Source organism: Talpa europaea (genome assembly GCF_964194135.1).
Source record: "Talpa europaea genome assembly, chromosome: 11".
Taxonomy (NCBI): Eukaryota; Metazoa; Chordata; class Mammalia; order Eulipotyphla; family Talpidae; genus Talpa; species Talpa europaea.
Window position 1 is genome coordinate 36,257,221 of NC_140078.1, and position 23,166 is coordinate 36,280,386.

General features: G+C 36.9%; 1 protein-coding gene across 1 annotated transcript in view; it reads right to left on the reverse strand.

Annotated features, from left to right (window-relative positions):
* RALGAPA2 (Ral GTPase activating protein catalytic subunit alpha 2) overlaps window positions 1-23,166 on the reverse strand; it is a gene marked incomplete at its 3' end in the record, with an annotated part of 286,220 nt that overhangs the window by 200,201 nt on the left and 62,853 nt on the right. The window contains exons 5-10 of the mRNA XM_084248454.1: window positions 17,298-17,341; window positions 13,952-14,129; window positions 13,068-13,183; window positions 12,016-12,154; window positions 8,805-9,004; window positions 931-1,158 (exon numbers count right to left, since the gene is read on the reverse strand). Coding sequence (XP_084104580.1) covers window positions 931-1,158; window positions 8,805-9,004; window positions 12,016-12,154; window positions 13,068-13,183; window positions 13,952-14,129; window positions 17,298-17,341 — 905 coding nt within the window. The remainder of the gene's footprint in view (window positions 1-930; window positions 1,159-8,804; window positions 9,005-12,015; window positions 12,155-13,067; window positions 13,184-13,951; window positions 14,130-17,297; window positions 17,342-23,166) is intronic.

The following is a 23,166-nucleotide window of genomic DNA, read 5'->3' on the forward strand; positions in this document are numbered from 1 at the left end:
TCAGGGCCCATAAACTATAATTTACAGTCCAAATCCAAACTGCCAATTGATTTTTTTAAATATAGTGTTATAGGAGAGCAACCATGTTTGTTTGTTACGTACTCTCTATGGCTGCCTTCTCACTACAAACGCATAGCTAGCAGCTGAGACAGAACCACATTACTGTTTGGCACGTTACTGTACTTAAATTCAAATAAAATTGTTTCCAAGTGCCTTCCATATGCATAATAGGAATATGACTATGGTAACATTAATGGCGGTATTAGGGACAAATTTTATCATGGACTATTATGAAAAAAGACAGTTTTGGTAGCATGATGTCTACATTTTTGGATTAGAAAGAATGACTTAGGAAGTATGGGGCTCCACAGTGGAGTGTGGAGTTCCAAGGGGTGAGCTACTAACCATAGTTATAAAATTGAAAAGATAACTGCAATTCTGCAGACTCGCCCAATGACTGGTCAAAGGGGGAGCAGGAAGGGATTCCAGGTGGTTAAAATTAAGATGCACATAAGAAAACAGTCCCTTTAACAAAGCAAGTCAGTTATAAGGACTATACCTGAGGGGGGAAATTAAATATTGTACAAAAAAGAATGATGTAAGAAAATAAAAAAAGTTTAAAAAATAAATGAAAAGGAAAAAAGGCAGTCAAGTCAGAAGAAGCTGATGTTAAGGGGTAAATGAGCTAAGCTGTGGTGTTGTTATCATTAAGATACCTCAGGAATGTCAGATGATATAACAAGTAGGCATTTTAAAAGGCAAATGTGGAATTCGGAAGCAAGGTCTGGACAAGAGGTTTTATTGGGACTCCAATGCCAGAGTAATTGTTGGCAATGGACAAGCAGTTGATGGCCCCCAAGGAGACAAAAATCCTTTCAATTTCATGAACTTCTAACACACACACACACACACACACACACACACACTAACCTGGCGAAAAACTTCATTCACAAAATTGACATAACCTCGTGTTGACAAGAGAATCCGCTGTACCATTTCATACACACTTCGGTGCTCTTCTTCAATGCTACAAAGGCTGGAGTTGCTGAGTCTTCGGTCGGACAAGGTGCTGCTGTTAGAATGGTTTTTGTCCTGCTCCACAGGTCCACTATCATCCAGCTCTGGTGCCCTCTCTTGCACTGAACCACTACCAACCGTCTGGAAGAAAGATATAACCACCTCTCAGTGATCCTCTTCAACATTCAAGAACACCTTGCAAAACTAAAGAGTGTCCTGATTTTAAAGAACACTGGTTATGATCACTTGACAGAAAGCTGGAGGGCAGCACTGTTCAATGTACAAGGGGCTTCAAAACCTATGCTTATAATTTTCTAATTTACCAAGTAACCCCATTCCCTCCAACTGAGTTATCTTACTAGGAAAAACTACTCTAGCTATGGTCTATAGTCAGAGATTATGGGTGTTTTGGTGGTGGGTGTGGCAACATACATCTGAATTGGTGTAAACTTACATCCCAAAATCATATATAGTGTTGTGAACCAATATTACCTTAATAAAAACAAGTCAATTTATAAAAACTACTCAATTATTATAGGGAAGCAGGCTACAAAACTTTATCAACCTAAAAGGTTTAATTTATATTTGTAATATCATAGAATAAATTAAGGTGTAATATATTTACATTATCACATTTGATCTCTACACTTCAGCAATTACTCTATGGTTACAGAGATTTGAAAATTCATTGGCTTTTTTACAGCCACAATGTTGGGAAGCATCATTCAATTCATAAGACTAAGTAATACCTTTGTGGAAAAGTGCCAAGATCTTTAAAGAGCATTTTATGAAAAGAACCTTGATCTGAATTTTATATTCAGAATCTCAGATTCGACTTCACTAAAATATTTATAAAACTATAAATATTTACAAGTCTTTAGAAGCACAAAGATATAAAATAATTCATGCAACGACTCGTAAGTTTAACAGTGATTGCTGCTCTTATTTCCCCATGGAATTAAATGTTTCCTCTAAACAAAATATATGTGTAATTTTGCTTCATCTTCATAAATTCCACTATTATTCTTTTAAGTGTCAAAAATATGTAAACAAATACCTCTAAATTCTACCTACTGTGAACATTTTTTTGCAAGAAATGACAATATAGGAGCAATACGAGACAGTAATTTCAGTAATTACCAAGGACAGTTTAAAAGCAAAGCTGATATCCAAATAGAAATCTCTAGGGAAAATTAAATGGAAGATTATATTTATAGTATTTTTTCTCTTTATGCCTTAGCTATTAAGTCTGTGTGGCTCATCAAAGGCACTGTCAAACTCTGAGAGAAGCTACCCTATAGAAATTATTTCATCATTTTGATGGATCAACTATCTTCCACAGAAAAAATTTTTTACTGAAATTTATGTTTTTATTTGAATCTTCAGTAGGAATGATCTAAGGATGAGATGAGAACGGTACAAACAGAAAAGGCCCAAAATAAGTATCATAAGACATTTCTACCTCTAAGACAAATAACTCATATGGATTTTGTTGGGTGTATATATTCTAAGTACTATATGTAATCTATATAAGCAATATATATATATATATTTATACACATACATATATATACACACACACACACACATATATATATGTAATTTCTATAAACCATAGATGTTAAATTAGGTCTAATGTCTCTTACAGTTTAACATCCATGACACTTTTACCAATAACTTTGATTTTGCCTATAGGTCGAAAAAAATGTACATATGCAGCAAATTAAAAATGACTACCACATTCTTGGATACTCCTTCCAAAAAAGAGGTGACGTCTATGTACTCCCCATTTGATCCACATGAACTACATGACTGTGTTAATGAATAGAACAGTGGAAGGGAACTGTGCCAGCTTCAGGTCTAGGACAAGTGGTTGACCGTTACACCCTGTTCTCATCTCAGGGGATATTCACTTGTGGAGCTCTAAACAACTAAGGAAGAAGTCCAACCACCCTGGTAGAGAGACTACCTGGAAAGGGAGGCTAAACTGAGTGTAGTCCAAGTGCCCCACCAAGTGGGAGGGAAGTGTGAACGTAGTGGTTTTGGACACATCAGACCCAACAGCCAATGGGTGAATACCACTACATATTGGTCTTGGTTAAATCCACATGAAGCACAAGAATTACCCAACCATATACTGCCCAAATGCCTCACCCAAAGAGTAAAATATGTAATCTGATGAAAAGGTTGCTATTTAAAGGCATTAAATATTGAGGTTATATGCAGCATACCATAGATAACCGAAAAATGCTCATAAACAATTGTGTTTAAGGGATCCAAATCATTTTAAGAAAATGAACTCTTATCCAAATAGAAGAGAATGGTAGCAAAGATGGATTTCCATCATGGATAAAAAGAAAACTAGTTCTCTTAATAAATGCTTTTCTTAGCTTCCTCTAATCTATACTCCCTCCATACAGGCTGATTTCCAAAAACATCTATATTTTGACAGACATTTAGAATTATAATAAGTAATGATATGTAAAACAAACTGATAATCCAAATATACTCATCACTTGTCTCCTTCATGAAAACTAATATTACTAATACTAAGAGCTTGAATAATCAACCACAGAGAGCAGTCCATTTTCCACCCACTACAATCAAGCTGGAATTCTCAACTATTATTTAGTATTAGTTGATTCCGGTGGTAAACACAAAGATGACTTTTACTTCTTTGGCATATGACGAAGCCTTAATCAGTGAAACAGACATATCTGCTTAGACCAGGCCTGTGATGCCAAGGTTCAGGAAATTGCATGATACAGGCTGCCACTTAATCCTTTCCCTTAACCCTCCCTTCTACCCTGCTTTCCTCTCAACCCACAGCTCATCATACTCTCAGGGTCAGGCTAAATGAGGACACCCAAGCTCAAAGCAGGTGTGAAACAAGAGGATGCAGCTGCCTTCTATTGGTGATGCCTAAAGTCTCTCAATTTCCCTTACTTACATGGCTGGGTACAGCTTACCTTTGCTTTGGAAAAGTTTAAGAAAGAAGAGAATATTAGAGTAGTGGTCAACAAATGTGTCTGTATAATATATGAGCTCTTGTAGGGTTGTCATTTTCTGTGATTCACTTTTTCTAACTGTTCATCCCATGACTTGCAACGATTTCAGGAAATCCAGAGTTCATGAGTCACTATTGAAGAGCTGGTTCAGAATTGGTAAAAGTGGTACTTCAATAATGTAACTAAAGGTTATACAGAGAAATGTGACCAACTTTTTTTTTTTTAACCTTTTTAAAAAGATTTATTTATTTTTTTATACAAGCACTGGGTACAGCAGAAGCACAAGAGGGTGAGAGAATTCACCAGAGCCAGAGAGGAAAGCAGAATAGGCAGACCGACGAAGTACACTGCTCAGGGGAGCAGCGGGTGGCAGGAGAGGTCTGCGCGCCATGTGGGCCCTCACCCGGTGGCCGGGATCAAACTGGCACTGCAGAGGCTGCAGGCAGCTTCACAACCCAGTGCTCAACCGCTGTGCCACCGGGGAGGCCCGAAATGTGACCAACTTAATCAGACTTTCTTTTTTAGAATTTCTTTGACTTTTAATATTTAATTAATGTGCATATAGAACTGGTTAAAAAACTGTCTTTGCAGAAATTTTAATATCACCCTCTGCTTTCTCTAATGCATGTTGAAGTGCTTCTATCTCATATAAAAATTGCTTATGAATAACTTGACTAAAATATTTTATAGGTGAAATCATTCACCAAGAATGTTCAGATTTGAAAGTGTTTACTGTTGTTGTGACATCATATGGGATATATGAGGAGATATATTTTCATTCTCTCATGAATGACAATACATAAATGTGTTAAATCAGCTTCTCCAAGAGGTAAGTAAACTAAGTCTAGAAAATACACTAATCCTTCCTTCCCTTGTAAAATATTATCAAAGATATTATCTCTAGATTAAGAGGAAATAAATTCATTTTGAGGAAAAAAACACAAAACAGGCTCATATGTGACATTTGACATAGTAACAGCAGAGGTGTCAACTCTACTTGGAAGCAGCACTGAAGATTTTGTCTTAAAGCACTTTTACAAGAGCTGCATATCCTTTGAAAAGAGATTTTGGATCGCCTGTCTTAGACAATAATAATTTACATGGGCAAAACTATGTCAAATTTTAAATTCCAAACAAAAACTTTCAAGCAACAAATGCAATTATACATGCTTTTATGCTTGCAATTCCATTTTAAAAATCTAATATTCAGTTGTATAAACTGCTCCTTTTTCACTTATACAATGTAAATGAAGAGTGAAACAAGGTAGATACATATGAGATGATGTGTGAAACGCAGGAGGTACAGGAGGGAATACAGGAGACATCTGGTCACTGAACAATGACCCAATGGTGTCCTAATTCCCAAAATTTATGAATATGTTATCTTCCACAGCAAAAGAGATTTGTCAAATGTGGTTAAATTAAGAATACTGAGATGAGGAGATTATCCTGGACTAGCTGAGACCTTATATAACCACTAGGATCGATAAGGAGGTAGAAGGCACAGGCAAGGTGATGGAAAGGTGGAAAGAGAGAGAAAAGGTGATGTGATGAGGCATGACAAACCAAGGAATGCAGGCAGCCTCTAAAAGCTGCACTAGGCAAGAAAGGGATTCTTCTCCAGAAGGAACACAGTTCTGCTAATACCTTAATTTTAGTAGACTGAGGCTGATTTTGGACTTCTGAGTTCCAGAAGTGTAAGATAATAAATCTGCACTGTTTCAAGTCACTCCATTTGTGGCAAACAGAAACTAATAACTTACTGTGAGATGTATTAACAGTCTCTATCATGCAGCGCCCATTTCTAGTCTTGGTAATTGGCAGGACATGGTAGCAAGGGACACAGATGGTTGATTGTCTAGTATTTATTCCTCCTCCCTAATAGAACTCCATTATCTGTGTGTCTCTTCCCATGCAGTTCACCTGACTCACATGAAATGGATCTCATACAGAAAGGGTGTCTTTCAGTTTGTGAAAGTCAACTGTGACCCTCCTCGGCCTTTTAAACACCCAGTGTTAAACCAACTGGTTCACTGTTACTGTTACAGGAGTGGGCAGGTAACCAAAGTTGTTCCAGATAAAAGTTTGTCTCTATATGTGAACAGGAAAAAGCCATGCCCCAGCCACTGGAAATCATGTTACAAAAATGAGGGATGCTAAAGACAAACATGTCAGAGGGAAAAGGGCTGAATACAGTAGAGAAAACTGCAAAGAATCAGAGAGGGCATAAGTGAACCATATTCTCAGCCAGCCTCACTCTGAGCTTCTTTTTTGTTATATTAAATTATTTATGTTTAAGACAGTTTGAATTTTGATGTCCTTTTTTTTTCCCCCATGAGGATGATAGAATCATCCTAATTAATTTAGGAGGTCAAACCTAACGACAGTAAGAAAGTTAGATAATAAAGGTAGGAGACTCATAAGTATGAATAGTCAACTAAGGAAAAAAATCAGAAGCTCAAAGTAGTGGTTAATTTGCTATTCTTTCTATTTCTCATCAACCAATTTTTTTTCCAAGAATAAGCAACTTATATTTTATAAAAACAAGTAATGATTTTCTAAAATTTTGAAACCAGATAAGCTACATCCTTTATATGAGAGGTTTTGAGTTGACTGAACTATAGCAGATACAATGTAAAGCTTATCAGTGTTTTTCATATATAATTTCATACAAATATTGGTCTACATGATGATTTATTTTTAGCTTTTATCTATCAGATGGGTGAATCTATTTCATCATGGTTCAGAACTTTTTTCCCTGACTGCTGGTGATATCAGAGTCATTTTTATTACTCTTCTGTGAATTGCTCTTTCTTTTGTTTATTTTCAATTAGGTTGTAACCACTCTATATTGTAGCGATATGAACTCTTCCAACAACCATGATGTTACAAATGTTTTTTAGATTCTTTTTCTTGGTTGGCTTTACATTTTCTTTTGACATCTAAATCTGTTCCTTTTTTTTTAAATAAAGTCAAACTACATTTCTTCTACTGCTTGGGGCTCTACTTAAGGTGGTTTACCATTTCCCAGAGTTAAACATTCCCCTAATTTTTTTCTTGTTCTTTACAATTTTGTTTTCTATGTTTAGACCTTAAATCAACCTGACATTTACTCATAAATTTTTATCAAAGTAAGGTGCTAAGAAAGAGACTGAAGGTCCTTCCAGCTTCCAAATATGCAAATAAGATATTCATTCCTCTGAGGTAGTCTGTGGTTTCTGTATGGGAATCTGCATTTTTCCCTAATCCCCTAAAGTCACATGTCTTGTTCATGTTTCTGTCTGTTTCACTAGTTCTTCTGGGATTCAATGGCGCTTTCACTCTAAAGCATGACCTTTTCCAACTCAGGTAAACTTTTCTTATTATCAGCGCAATTATTACTTTCATTCTTTTCTCCACTTTCCTCATACTACTTGCAAGATAGATCTAGACCTATCTTCAGCACTTATCTACTAATTGCTAATTTTTATCTCTTTCCATTTTGACTCATTGTTATAGGCTATTTCCTCAGAAAGCCAATTTTGTTCTCAGCAGTGACTACTATCATTTTTAGTTACCTATTAAACTTTTACATTAAGAAATTTAAGTATTTTTCTTTCAGCAAATCTTTCATTATTCTTGGCAGTCATACTTGCTTCAAGGAAACAAATATCTCCTCTAGTTCTTCAGTCTATTCTCACAAAAGGACTATGTGCTCTGGACCTTAGTTTGGTGGTCCTCCAACAAGGTAGTAATTACCCTCAGGTAGACCATACTTTCTATTCCAGTTTTGGGGACAACAAAAGAAAGCACACAAGGGCCTCCCCGGTGGCACAGCGGTTGAGCGCTGGGTTGCGAAGCTGCCCGCAGCCTCTGCAGCACCGGTTAGATCCCCGGCTGCTCCCCAGCCACTGGAGGAGGGTCCCACATGGCGCGCAGACCTCTCCTGCCGCCCACTGCTCCCCTCAGCAGTGTACGTCAGTCCTTCTGCCTGCTCTGCCCCCCGCTCTGGCTCTGGTGAATTCTCTCACCCTCCCGCGTTTCTGACTGTATCCAGTGCTTGTATAAATAAATAAATATTAAAAAAAAAAAAAAGAAAGCACACAAAATCACAGTCCTCCAGTAAACTAGTTACTGTCTGACTTCCACAGTTATGGTGCTCTAACTGAACAAAGTCCAGCAATGCAGTCTATCAGGAAAGCCCTGTTTGAGTCTGACCAAGCCCAGCAATAGAGAAAAGGCACCATAAGACCTATAAGAAAAAGTCTTGACCAAAGACCTTGGAGAGAAGTAGTCTTCTCTTCCAGGGAGTCTGTCATGGTTCAACAACAACTCCCAAATCCTGAGTTGATGATCCAGACACTCCTTGCTGTGTCCAGAGGGCACTTGGCAATTCCCACAGGTCCCTTCCATGGACCACCTGCATGACTCCTCAGGACTTTGCAGGTCCTGAAGGTTGGTGAAGGCAAGACAGGCCCCTGGTCTTATGTTCAAAGGTCACTGGTACTTGAACAAAAGAAGACAAAGGAGAGGGAGCCAGGAATTACTATAAGAGTTATTGTCTCAAAATGCCTTCTTTACCTCTTCAATATTACCTATTCATGACAATGCCATAAGAGCAAAGCAAATGCTTTTAACTCAGCTTCCTCCAAACCTGAGCACTACAAAAGATTCTAATAAAACTGAGTCTCCAGAATCAACAACCTCTGAGAAACAACACTAATAATCAATAACTTGGTATATGTCAGGGTGTATTATTACATAAGAATTAAGAGATGAAAAAGATGATGAATGACATACCTGTATGATTTTAGGCAATACATCAACTCCATTTTTAGTGTTCTGTGCTGCAGTTAGATACTTTTTTTCCAAAAAGAAAGTTACAATCCACTTAATAAAAACAACACGAGCTGCCATGTAAGGAATTTTTGTACTGTAAATGTTTTCATTGTCTCGAGTTGTAGTAATGTACACTGGCTTTGGTCTGAAATGAGGGATATCTGGCAGAAGAAAGAACACATGACCGGGTTAGCAAATCTGAATACTATGTAACCCCTACAATCTTTCAGTTTCCAATTAGAAAGACATATATTTGGTCGTTTGATGAATCATTAAGATTAAGGAATTTAAAATGATTTAAAAATGGCTATTTTGGTAAGCTTATTTACGACTCCATCATCTGATCAAAAAGTGTTTGCTACTGTTTACATACTAATATGATATAAATCTAGACAAAACTAAGCTAGTTTTTTATCTTTTTATAAAATTTGAGAAGTTAACATAGAGTATAGTACAGTATATAGACTATACAGTGGTAAAAATTCACACAAATAAAACACCTAATTTAATCTTATAACTAGAATAAATATAAAAGCATGTATATTTTTTAGGGGGGGAAAGCATATATATTAGACATTTTTCATCAATCTTAGGGTTTTAACATCTAACATTACACTGATGAACTCCAATGAATCTTGATTTTATATCCATTTCCCTTTAGATGAATCCAAAGAAACAAAATCACTTTAAGGTATTTTTTGTTTAATAGAAAACAGACAGTCTAGTTTCATCTTTGAGGTATCAGATACTACCATTTCCAAAGAATTAATAAGTTCATTTCTCATTCTTCAAATTTTAATAATCAATATTAAAATTATATAGTATTGGATTTGATATGCTACTTGCTATCAGTCCAACTTTTTTACCCATTTTTATTACCTGCAGGTACCTGTATGAGGCAGAAAAACTCTCCACAAATAAATTTAAAAAAAAAACAAAAAACCTTGACTTCTTTTTTAAGATTTTTTTTTTTAAAGATTTATTTATTTATTTATACAAGCACTGGGTACAGTCAGAAGCACGGGAGGGTGAGAGAATTCACCAGAGCCAGAGCAGGGAACAGAACAGGCAGAATTGAGGAAATACATTGCTGAGGGGTGCAGTGGGCACGGCAGGAGAGGTCTGTGAGCCATGTGGGACCCTCCACGGAGGCCGGGGATCTAACCGGTGCTGCAGAGGCTGCGGGCAGCTTCGCAGCCCAGCACTCAACCACTGTGCCACCAGGGGAGGCCAAGATTTATTTTTTATTTATACATACAAGAACTGGGGTGCAGGCCAAAGGTGCAGGGGGTGAGAGAACTCACCAGAGACAGAGTGGGGAGCAGAACAGACAGATCTACTGAAATACACTACCGAGAGGACCAGTGGGCAAGACAGGAAAGGTCTGCCTCGCCAAGTGGGTCAGCTCCCTGGCCAGGGATCGAACTCATGCTGCAATGGCTGCCAATAGCTTGACAGCGCTAACTTTAATCCCTGCACCACCAAGGAGGCCCCACAAATAATTTTTAACCTAGGAATCTTAATAATATACCATGTTTTCTACAATGAATTTAGACTACTTATAATATCAAAAATAAGCCTTAAAAAATATATACACATATATATAACAAATAAAATACATGTTCTAATACCCCCAAAGCCAGTACTGCCATCCTTCTAAATGTACCAAACTTCAGCTGCTCTTTCCTTGCCCTTGTACATACATGTATACTCACAGGCAGACAGACTAAATAGTTGTTCATATTAGTAAAAACGGTTTTCCCCCCTTTAAAACTGTTCTTATTTTTCATTTGAATTAATTTCATCTGTTCTAACAAATAAAGAGAGAAGATTTGACCCTCTCCCTCCCCACACTAAGGATGCTTCAGTTCGGTGAGGCCTCATTTCTCAAAGACAGACACTTTTAGTAGCTAAATTATAAATACCCACATTTCCTGCCCCTCTGGGGATTCCTATTCCTAGATTACCCAATCACTCATCACTCAAAACTATGCATCTGTATAAGCAGTGGTCAGTGGTAGCTGTAAGAGGGAATATTCAGAATAACAGAAGGGCATACTATGGGTAGCTGCATGGCTGAGGCTGGTGTACCTAGCCACTGATCAAGATCAGTAAGGTTACTAACCCCACCACCCATGAGGAAAGACTACAGGAAATGCAAAATTTTTTACATTAAAATATTTTTAATATAGGGCCTCCCTGGTGGTGCAAGGGGTTAAGACGTAGCCTGTGAAGCTGTCTGCAGACTCTGCAGCATGAATTCAATCCCCGGTGGGCCAGGGAGCAACCCACCTGGAGCAGCAGATCTCTCCTGACTTGCCCACTGCTCCCCTCCTCAGTGTACTTCGGTTGATCTGCCTCTGTTCTATTCCCTGCTCTGTCTCTGGTGAATCTTCTCACCCCGCACACCTCTGACCTGTACCCCAGCTCTTGTATGCATAAATAAATAAATCTTAAAAAAAAAAAAAAGGTGGCGACTGAAAATTAAAAAAAAATACAGAAATCATTATACATTTTAAATTATTTCTTTTTTTAAATTAATACCATTTTTTAAATTGAAATATATTAATAATTGATAAATAACATTACACCAGTTTCAGAAGTGCCACATATCGATGCAATATTTATACTGGTTAACACTGTCCACATACCTAGTTTAGAGAAACTTTTTCTCTTGTGATGAAGACTTTCAAGATTTACTCTATGAGCAAATTTCAAATATGAAGCACAGTACTATTTTTAACTATAGTCAGTATTATAGATTACATTCCCGTGATTCATTTCTTTTATAATTGGAAGTTTGTACCTTTTGACCACCCCTCCTAAATCTACACACACACACACACACACACACACACACACACACACACAACATTGGCAATCACCTATTCTCTGTATCTCTGAGTTCAGAATTTTGAGGATTGGGGATGAGGGGGCATTTGTTTTCAAATAATTTCTTGGTGTAGAAAACATGGTTCCCCTTTATTATTTTAAATTATGATACATCTTAGTTGCACAAATAATATCATTTATTAGGAAGTGAAACCTCTCACAATAAAGTTATTAAAGACGGAAACAACTATTTTACTTATAAATAAACAAAGATCACTTTGAAAGAGACAATACAGCTTCCCTGTGGACATCTTCCATCCAAGGTTCAATCAATACTTACCAAGTACAGGTTTGTAGATATTTGTTAATTTAGTAAATGATGGAAATAAATGAGGAAGATAATACTTTCGAAACAATGTAAAAAGAAATTTGAAACCAGTATCTTGATTCTCCCTATTCTTCCACTCCAAGCTTGCAGCCTTTAGGTAATATGTGAAAAGAAAACATGTACATTTAGAGTTCAAGTAAATTCTCAGTAAGCTAAATTGCTGTTAAATTATTAAAATTCCTATCCTAAATAAATTAAAACTTGACAAATAATATTGACAACTACGTAAAGAAACTCTATCTTAAAACTCAAAAAATAACAAAATAATGACAAAACTATTTATAACAAATAGTAACTATGGTAAAAACAGCATTTTCATTAAGAATTGAAGAAGGTCACCCAAAATTTATCTCAGCAGTGACATGACAGAACATGAGGTAAGGAAAGAGACGTGGCAGTTCTGAAGAGGACAGAGACTAGACTATACTGAGAAGAACTCAGGGAGAAAAAAGCATTGAGAGAAAAAGATCAGTAGCTTTTTTCTATCCATATCAATGTTCTGAAATATATGTATCAAAAGCCATAATAAATTATTTACTTAAATCATGAACTAATGATTTTGGTTCTGTATTGAGTTGATAAATATAAGGGAAAGGAACGCATAATCTAAAGAAGACATGTTTATACTATGGTGAGATAATTACATAGCTTTTGATCAAATCTCTCTGCCTGTATTACCTATCCCTGATACACCCTCAGCATCTGGGACTAATTCCCCCCATATACACACACAGTGTTTCTTTGCTAATATAGAGATCAGAGGTAGGGAAAGTCTAAAGAGACAAAAATAGTTTAAAACACACGTACATGAAAGAGTACATATGCCTGGTCTTTGCGGCAACGACCTAATAATTGCACATACTCCGTATTTAGTGAAATATCACATAAAATCACCTCATAGGAAAAGGTAAAACAAAAAATATGGATGTACAGGAAAAAAAGAGGAAATTTTTCTCTTATTGAAAATAAGACCACCACCAAATGATCTATGATTTTGCTCTTACCTGAATAACCATATATTTCAACAGTATTTGAAGGAAAAAGCATGTTTGGTCCTCAGGGATCTTTTCCCCTGATACAGTGGGCAAGAGTGGAGAGATTTCCTCTGGATATATCTTTGCTGTACAGAAGAAAATTTGAAAACAACCTCCATCAAAATACATCTACCCATGCATGCAATAGAACTGGTACATGGAACTCCAAGCTAGTGTGCATGAAGGGCTTGGAAACATGGAACAGATGCCCACAAGGTCACCTCATCCACTAGACCATTCTTTTCCCTTTTAAATTCTGCTTTGGCCAGCCTAAGATCAAATACCTGTCAATGATATGCAGTAATAAATCAATGACTCTAAGAGATAAGTTCCTTGAAAACTCAAAAGGACACAAATGGCTGCCATTAATAATTCCATGCAGCCACTCTGTCCTGTGTAAACATACATGTAAACATGTAAACATACACCTGGCAAAAGAACCTGGGAAAAAAGATGAATGTCCATGTATGAAACAATAGATACATGGATTGTGGATGAGGACAATACACAGGAGCATTTTGGATGGTAATTCAAATCTCAACAGCCACAAAACACTTCAGCCATACAGTGTATCTGTATTTCCCATTATCTCCTCCCTTCCATTCCTGTTTCCAACCACATCGGTAAATTTCTCCTGTCATCATTTCACAATTTCACATAAAATATGCCTTTGATGTCTTTAAATTCTATAGTTTGTAAGAAACTATTATGAATATGAACAGTAGAATAATTCCTCTTGAGAATAATTCCCATGTAGAACCCCCCTATGAAATCAAGATTTTTATTCAAGAAAACGACAAACCAATGAATTTCTCAATGTAATTTCAACTTTAAGATCTACTGACACTACTCACCATCAGCTACACTAGGGCTAGGATTGATGAGTGTCTCCAGCGTACAGGGGCCTTTGGATGATATGATTGCTGGGAAACCCGGCACAAGGCAAGCAAAAATCAGCACCTGTTCTTCTGCGCAGTTTGTCTGCAGTGCTTGAAGCCACAAAAGAAATAGCCTGATTCCTTCACATCTTATCTAAAAACAAAAAATTAAGGCAATGAAATTAAAAACTTATACATAAGTTCTGAGAAAAGGAAAACTAGACGTAAAAGATATTATTAAAGTACCATACCAACTTTTTTTTAAAAGATTTATTTATTTATTTATTTATTTATACAAGAACCGGGGTATAGGCCAGATTCAGAGGAGGGTGAGAGGATTCACCAGAGACAGAGCAGGGAACAGAACAGGCAGACCGATGAAATACACTGCTGAGGGGAGCAGAGGGTGAGACAGGAGAGGTCTGCCACGCCATGTAGGACCCTTGCCTGCCAGCTGGCCAGAATCCAACCAGTACTGCAGAGGCTGCGGACAGCTTCACAGCACTGTACTGAACCGCCTGTGCCACCAGGGGAGGCCCTACACCAACTTCTTAATGTCAAGTGGCAAAGATACTGTAATGTAGCACAGGGGTTAAGAGTTTAGATTCTGAAGTCAGAGTGCCCAGGTTCATATGCAGGCTTTGCACTTTTTGGCTTAGCTAGACCTTTGGAGAATCAATAAACTTCTCTATACTTTAGTCTCCCCTCTGTAAAATAAGGCTGATAATAGAATTTACTACAAAAGACTATTAGAGGAATTACTTAGTAAACTCCATATATTTCTTTCAAATAATATTTTATTCTATAAGATCCGTATCAGCAACATTCAATTATCCATGAAAACCATGCAAAGGTAATCTTCCTTCAAATTTTATATTGACTTTGAACAGAATTTTCATCAAGTCATTACAATATGCACATGCATAATGTTCTTGAAAATCAGAACATTTAGAACTAAATTAGACCATAAAGACCTAGCTCAATAGGAATAGAGTAGCTCTCTGGCTACCATGCTTGTGTCTCTATTCTATCTTCTCCAATACTGTGGCCATGCTCTGGATGGTCAGTATCTCCTGACAGAAAACATCAACATGGGTAGATGTGTCCTTTTTCTTTCTCCACACTTACTTTCAACTTCATCCAACTCCTAGATTTCCTAAACACAGGTACCTCCATATCTATATTCCTAAATGACTGGAAAGATGACAGCAATTAGAGAAGTTAAATTTTTTTATATGTCAGGCACAACTGAAAGATCTAGTGATCTCCAAATGCAGGCAACTGAGAGACTGCCTGACCTTCCTTTACTTACACCAATGTAGTTCTGACTTCCAAAGCATGAGGCTCTGCAGGTAATGTATCAGGAGGGGAAGAGCACTACCCACCACCATCCCCCCCCCCAAAAAAAAATAGAAAGAAAACAAAGGGCTTGGTTGATGTTCCATAAAAGTTAAATACACCAAGACAGACATCCTTTCTGGTGACAGTGCTACCAGCATTAGCTAGTGGATTCTATGGTGCATTTCCAGACAAGATTACCAATGCCACCTCTCTACTACATAAGCCAGTGTGCCTCCTAAGCAAATAAAATGAGTGGCAATGTTGCTGAATACATTCAGTTTACAGCTCTATGTATACCTAGTCAAATTATATTAAATTTAACAAAAGGAAAGTTTCTACAAAATTCTATCAGAAGTCTACAATTATTATGTCAATTATATTTAACTAAATACAAATAAGACAAATAATAAACATGGAGTAAAGTGATAAATTTTACCTATAAAACCATTCCATTAAAATATGCATTCTGTCATAAAACTGTAACTATATCTCTGAGTGCCCAGAGACCACAGGGCAAGGCAGCTTTGCTGGGGCTGAGCAAGTCAACCTCAGCCAGCCGCCTATGTACTCCCTCCCCTGGACCCAGCAAGATCAGCTCTGGCCATCGTTCCCCAGAGTCCACAGGCAAGAACACAGGCTGGTCTAGGCAGGGCTAGGTTTTTCCCATTAACATCTGGCTCCAGGATCCTAATGACCCAATCAGGTTTGAGTGCAATAGACAGTCAAGTTTGAGCTCTCTCCAGCTGTCATTCAACCTTGAATTAATTATTTGGATTAAAAATGGAAAGCAAACTGTTTGGTGCTAAATGGTCCAATCAGATGCTTAGTATTGAAAACAGAGGAATTAGGTTTGTAGGTTGTGGTACCCTGAAGAGGATATAAGACAAAGCAAGTTTCGGCTTGAGTCAGTCAGCAGCCTGCCTCAGACCACCTTCAAAGAGGAAGCAATCAGTGGACCACCTTCAAAATGGAAGAATTCATCAGATGGTCTCTGGAGAGAAATATCAAGCAGATAACCTCCATGGGATTCACCAGGCCTCCGTACAGTTCCAGACCTCCATAAGTCTTCAGAGAGACCCAGCTGCTACACTTGCCTCCAATCCTGCCTCTGATAACACCTACAATGAGCATTGTTGACCTCAACCCAGTGCCTCAAGAAGCTGCTCACTGTTGGTATATGCTAACATCTCACAAAGAGCTGTCCACTGGCAATTCCAGTGCCATTGAATCCAGCACTGTACAGTCCAGTGCCCAGTACGGTTCAGCTCAGCCTTCAGACTGCTGCTATGGGCTGCTGTAGTGTCACATCAGCAGCCACAACTGTGAGCAGCTCCAGCTACCACAATGAGCTGGCTCCTAGCCACTGTTTTACTGTTTACTGGTGTGCCTCCAGCTCCAGACCCTCATTGATGGGAGCAACATTTATTTTGGAATACTGGACACTGCAGACACTTTCTAGGGTGAAAACAGCTTATGACCACTTATGGCCTTAGAAACTTTTGTTTCCCCAATCTTATTTGTTAAATAAACCCCAATGTTACCCTGGGCCGGAGTGGTCTTGCAATTGAGCACATGAGTGAGAACGCACAGACAGTGCACTGTCCCCCACTATTGGCACTGTTTTAAGTACTTTTTAAAAAGGAACTGGTCAAACCCTTCCCTTTTCTGATAAGCAGACTGGAGCAGTTAGTGTCCCACTTGTGCTTCCCTAGCTGTTCACAGCAGAATCAAAATAAGAACTCTGATTCTAAACTCTGAATCCCACTCCTGTTTCTCCTAAAAATATTTAAAATGTCTAGCCCAACAAATTGTGATAAAAGAACAAGAACCCTAATAATATTTGTCATATATTTTTTAATTAAAAATAAAAACTACATTGTATAAAACATTTTTTTCAATATAGACTAATTTTGTCAGTTTGTGGCATTAATAAATTTTAGAGTAATGAAAAAAGCCATTGCATTTTAATCTAAATAAGTACCTTAATAGAATTTCCAGTGTGTAGAAGCTTCTTTAAAGTTGAACCTGAAAGTTTAAAACAATGCATTAGAAACAGAATATATGAATGCATATTTAAGATTTATTTTCAAAAGACAATTTTTAGAGAAAAAAGTACTTATGACAAAAAATAAAATTATTTTAAAAATAAAAGGGAAGCAAACTAACATCAAAGAAGAAGAGATATTTTAAGGATATCTGTGAAACTCTTCAAAATTCTTTTAAAAGCATCACAATGATTTGCACATCAAAGACATCTTTACAGACACATCACCCAAAGCAGTGATAGTGAAGGCAAAGATAAACAGCTGGGACTACATCAAATTAAAGAGCTTTTGCACAGCAAAAGAGACAATAACAAAAACAAAGAGAAACCCCACCAACTGGGAGAACATTTTTGCACCCAACACTAATGATAAAGGACTGATCACAAAAATCTGCAAAGAGCTGATGAGACTCAACAACAACAAAGAAAATAATCCAGTCAAAAAATGGGCAGAAGAGCTTAAAAGAAACTTCTCTGAAGAGGAAATGCAAATGGCCAACAGGCATATGAAAAAATGTTCAACATCACTTGTCATCAGGGAAATGCAAATCAAAACTACCATGAGATACCATCTTACACCAGTGAGAATGGCACATATTAAAAAAACTAGCAACAACAAATGTTGGCGAGGGTGTGGAGAAAAAGGAACTCTTCTGCACTGTTGGTGGGAGTGCAAACTGGTCCAACCACTGTGGAAAGCTGTGTGGAGATTTCTGGACCTACTAAACATAGAGCTTCCATATGATCCAGCAATTCCACTCCTAGGTATTTACCCAAAGGACACAGAAACATCAATTCCAAAGAACACCTGCACCCCTATGTTTATAGCAGCACTGTTTACAATAGCTAAGCTTTGGAAACAACCCAAATGCCCAAAAATAGATGACTGGATCAAGAAGATGTGGTACATATATACCATGGAATATTACTCAGCATTCAAAAAAGATAAACACATGCAATTTGCTGCAACATGGATGGCGCTGGAAGGGATCATGCTCAGCGAAATAAGCCAAAAAGAAAAAGAAAAATACCGGATGGTCTCACTCATAGCAGGAATCTAGAAAACTTAAATAAGGGACCAGGAAAATGAATAACTATAAGAAAGTGAAAATCAAAATCAACAAAAAACTATGAACCAGAGACACTTTTAGGGGGGCGGGGGCGGGAGGGGAGGGATTGGGGTCAGAATGGGGGGCTGCAATTGTATGGGGAATATAACAATAAAATTTATAAAAAAAAAAAAAAGATAAAAAAAAAATAAAAAAAATAAAAGCATCACAATGATACTAAGGTAAACTAAATACCTATAGTGGATTATGTGCAAATATTTCTTGCCATGCATAAAAAATGAAGAATTTTCATTCATTAAAGTTAGAATTATATAAAACTACTGCTCACAAAACAGTTTTCAAGACTATTTTACAAATATTCAGGATGGCATGTTTCTTTCCTTGCAAGGACAACCACATTTATGGGTGTGGTCCACCAATAAATCCTCTAACAGTGCTCTTTGGTCACTGTCAAGGAGAAGGAATCAAGGTTTAACTCAGAACTACACCAGTCAACTGCAGAAATGTTTGTGTTGCAGCCCCATGTCTTTAGAAAAATCTCTTACGAAGATAAAAACATAGCATCTACTGTTCTCTAAACGTGTTTGTGTTCTCCTATGGAGATGAATTGGCAACCCCAATTCATACCTGGCCTCTAAATGGGCTCTAAATGGAAAAAGTAATCTTTTCAAATGAAAATATATTGACGTATTTCACAAGAGAAATTTTATTCCCAATTTTTTTTAGAAAAAAAAATTACATAGATCTTCAATGAAAAGTTTTGTGCATTATTTAAAAATTGGATGTCAAATCACATTTACTCTACCAGTGAATTTCAAAGTGATATTCCATGAAGAACAGAGTCAGGGTCTCAACAATTGCTATAGGTTATATCTATACAGACAGATACATGAATGCCAGTTAAATGCATACATATTAGGAATACATTAGCCAAAACACAATCTGTGATATAACAGCTTTTGTATTTAAAACACACTGTGGCTCAGTGGAAACTCACCATTGTCATGACTAGGTTCCACCACTAAATCACTAATGGTTTGTGATTAAGTAAAGAAAGTGAAAGTGCTCTCCTCCCTCCACTCTCTAATCACCAAACCATACCCAGTAATTTTCAGTCTAGAGCCAACATTTACTGGACTGGGCTCTCTCACAGCTAAAGTTTAAGTACCTGGGCTTATGGGAATATTTTATCCCACTCCTTTACTTAACCTGGTACCTTGTCTCTTCCCTTCATGTTCATCCATTCTTGGACAAAGTCTGTTCTAACTCAGTCTAACATTTGCTTCATTAAGCCTATGAGGACCTCAGGATGGTTGGCAGAGCCAGTGGACACTTCAGTTCCCAGAAGACTTGGAATAAAATCTGTACAAACAGTTCTCATCCCAGACATCTGGCAAATCCATCATCTTGACGTACATTCTCAGACGTGCTTTCTCCTGGTCATTTTGTATGAGTCCTGGGGCTTGTCAGTCTTTTCCCTCCTTAAAATGGGTCCAACATTTTTATTTGTAACTTTTAGCCTACCCATAATTGCTTATATATATTCTTCCCTATATAATGAGGAAAATACTTAAAACAACAGATATACCAAGTGACATACAAAGTACCTGACCCACACCTATCAAAAGTTCTTGACTTTTTAAAAATTAAACTGATAATTTGTTACAAAAGCAATAGAAAAATCAATACATATACTGCTGATAGTATTGATACTATTTCATTCTGTTACATGTACAGAGGCTTCTGTACATGTAAAAGAAGTATAATTTAGCAGTTGTAAGTCAGAACCAGGAGCCAGACTGCTAGGGTTCCAATCCAGGTTCTGTGCTTACTAAGCAATGCAGGTCTCTGCTATTTAATTTCACCATGCCTGATTTTTCTCATCTGTAAAATGGGATAATAACAGTGTCTACCACAAAGAACTGCTAAAGAGATTTAAATGAATTGTATACATGAATGCTTTGAACAGCATCTGGTATATGGAAAGCACTTCTCCAATAAGATAGGGTATCAGCTATTTTCAAAAGAACTCCTTTTAAATAAACAACATTAGAAAGAAAAATGTACAAGGGCGGCACAGAGCAGAGGGCATCCAAACGAGAACTGCTAATAAGTAGCTCAGAGCTCTGCCTGAGCTATACATTCATTAAGATATTTCTACATTAACTTTATCATTTAATTTCAAAGTGATGTTCCATTAAGAAACAAAGCCAGAGTCTCAACAACTGCGATAGGATATATCCATATGGACAGATACATGTATGCCAGTTAAATGCAAATATATATTAGGAATTATTATTTTAATTTCAAAAAACTATATGTGTGAATGCATGTTTAATATTTTTCACAGATTAAAGTGGCTGAAAAAGTATTGAAAAATCAAAAACAAGGTATATTAACACTCAGTTTAAATGTTTTAGTTATAACACAGATTTTATTATACTTTCATTTTCTTAGCTTTAATGATAATAAATTCATCAATATTTTCAAAACCCACGTTGTTATCTCCTTTTTTTAATTTAAATTTTATTTTTATATTCCGCATACAATTACAACCCCCTTATTTTGACCCAAATCCCTACTTTCCCTACCCACACCCCCCCATAAAGTGTCTCTGGTTCATAGTTGTTTGTTGATTTTGATATTTTCTTTCTTATAGTTATTCTTTTTCCTGGTCCCTTATTTAAGTTTTCTAGATTCCTGCTATGAGTGAGACCATCCGGTATTTTTCTTTTTCTTTCTGGCTTATTTCACTGAGCATGATCCCTTCCAGCTCCATCCATGTTCCTGCAAATTGTATGTGTTTATCTTTTTTGAATGCTGAGTAATATTCCATGGTGTATATGTACCACATCTTCTTGATCCAGTCATCTATTTTTGGGCATTTGGGTTATTTCCAAAGCTTACCTATTGTAAATAGTGCTGCTATAAACATAGGGGTGCAGGTGCTCTTTGGAATTGATGTTTCTGTGTCCTTTGGGTAAATACCTAGGAGTGGAATTGCTGGATCATATGGGAGCTCTATGTTTAGTAGGACAAGAAATCTCCACACAGCTCTCCATAGTGGTTGGACCAGTTTGCACTCCCACCAACAGTGCAGATGAGTTCCTTTTTCTCCACAACCTCACCAACATTTGTTGTTGCTAGTTTTTTTAATATATGCCATTCTCACTGGTGTAAGATGGTATCTCATGGTAGTTTTGATTTGTATTTCCCTAATTACAAGTGATGTTGAACACTTTTTCATATGCCTGTTGGTCATTTGCATTTCTTCTTCAGAGAAGTTTCTTTTTAGCTCTTCTGCCCATTTTTTGATTGGATTATTTTCTTTGTTTTTGTTGTGTCTCATCAGCTCTTTGTAGATTTTTGTGATCAGTCCTTTATCATTAGTGTTGTGTGCAAAAACGTTCTCCCAGTTGGTGGGGTTTCTCTTTGTTTTTGTTATTGTCTCTTTTGCTGTGCAGAAGCTCTTTAATTTGATGTAGTCCCAGCTGTTTATCTTTGCCTTCACTATCACTGCTCTGGGTGATGTGTCTGTAAAGATGTCTTTGATGTGAATATCATGTAGTGTTTCACCTATATTTCCTTCTATGTATTTTATGGTTTCAGGTCTTATGTCTAGTTCTTTAATCCATTTTGAGTTGGTTTTTGTGCATGGTGTTAGGTAGTAGTCAAGCTTCATTCTTTTGCATGCAGCGACCCAGTTTTCCCAGCACCATTTATTGAACAAACTTTCTTTGCTCCAATGCATATTCTTTGCTCCTTTGTCAAAGATTAGTTGACCAAAAATCTGTGAGTTTATTTCTGGATTTTTTATTCGATTCCATTGGTCTGTGTGTCTGTTCCTGGTCCAATACCATGCAGTTTAATGATTATGGCTTTGTAGTATAGTTTGAAGTCTGGGAGTGTGATGCCTCCATCCCTTCTTGTTTTTTTCAGGAGAGCTTTGGCTATTCGGGGTTTTTGGTGATTCCATATGAATTTCATCAATAATTGTTCTATTTCTTTGAAGAATGACATTGAATTTTTATTGGAATAGCATTGAATCTGTATATTGCTTTTGGTAGGATGGCCATTTTAATAATGTTTATTCTTCCAATCCATGAGCAGAGGATGTCTTTCCATTTCTTTGTGTCTTCTTCTATTTCTTTTAACAGTGTTTTATAGTTTTCTTTGTATAGGTCCTTTACCTCTTTTGTTAGATTTATTCCCAAGTATTTGATTTTTTTTTGTTTCGATAATAAAAGGGATGGTTTTTTGATTTCTTCTTCTTCAGATTTATTGTTTGTGTATAGGAAGGCTACTGACTTTTGCGTGTTGATTTTGTATCCTGCCACTTTACTGAACTGATTGATGAGTTGAATTAGTTTTTCTGTGGAGTTTTTGGAGTTCCCTATGTATTTTATCATATCATCTGCAAATAGTGATTATTTGACTTCTTCTTTTCCTATTTGGATTCCTTGTATGTCTTTCTCTTGTCTTATTGCTCTGGCTAGGACTTCCAGTGTTATATTGAAAAGCAGTGGTGAAAGTGGACATCCTTGTCTTGGAAATGCTTTCAGCTTTTCACAATTGAGAATGATACTGGCTGTTGGCTTGTCATATAATGGCCTTTATGATGTTGAGGTATGTTCCTTGTATCCCAAGAATTTCAAGGGCTTTTATCATGAATGGGCGTTGCACTTTGTCGAAAGCTTTTTCGGCAACTATTGATATTATCATATGGTTTTTATCTT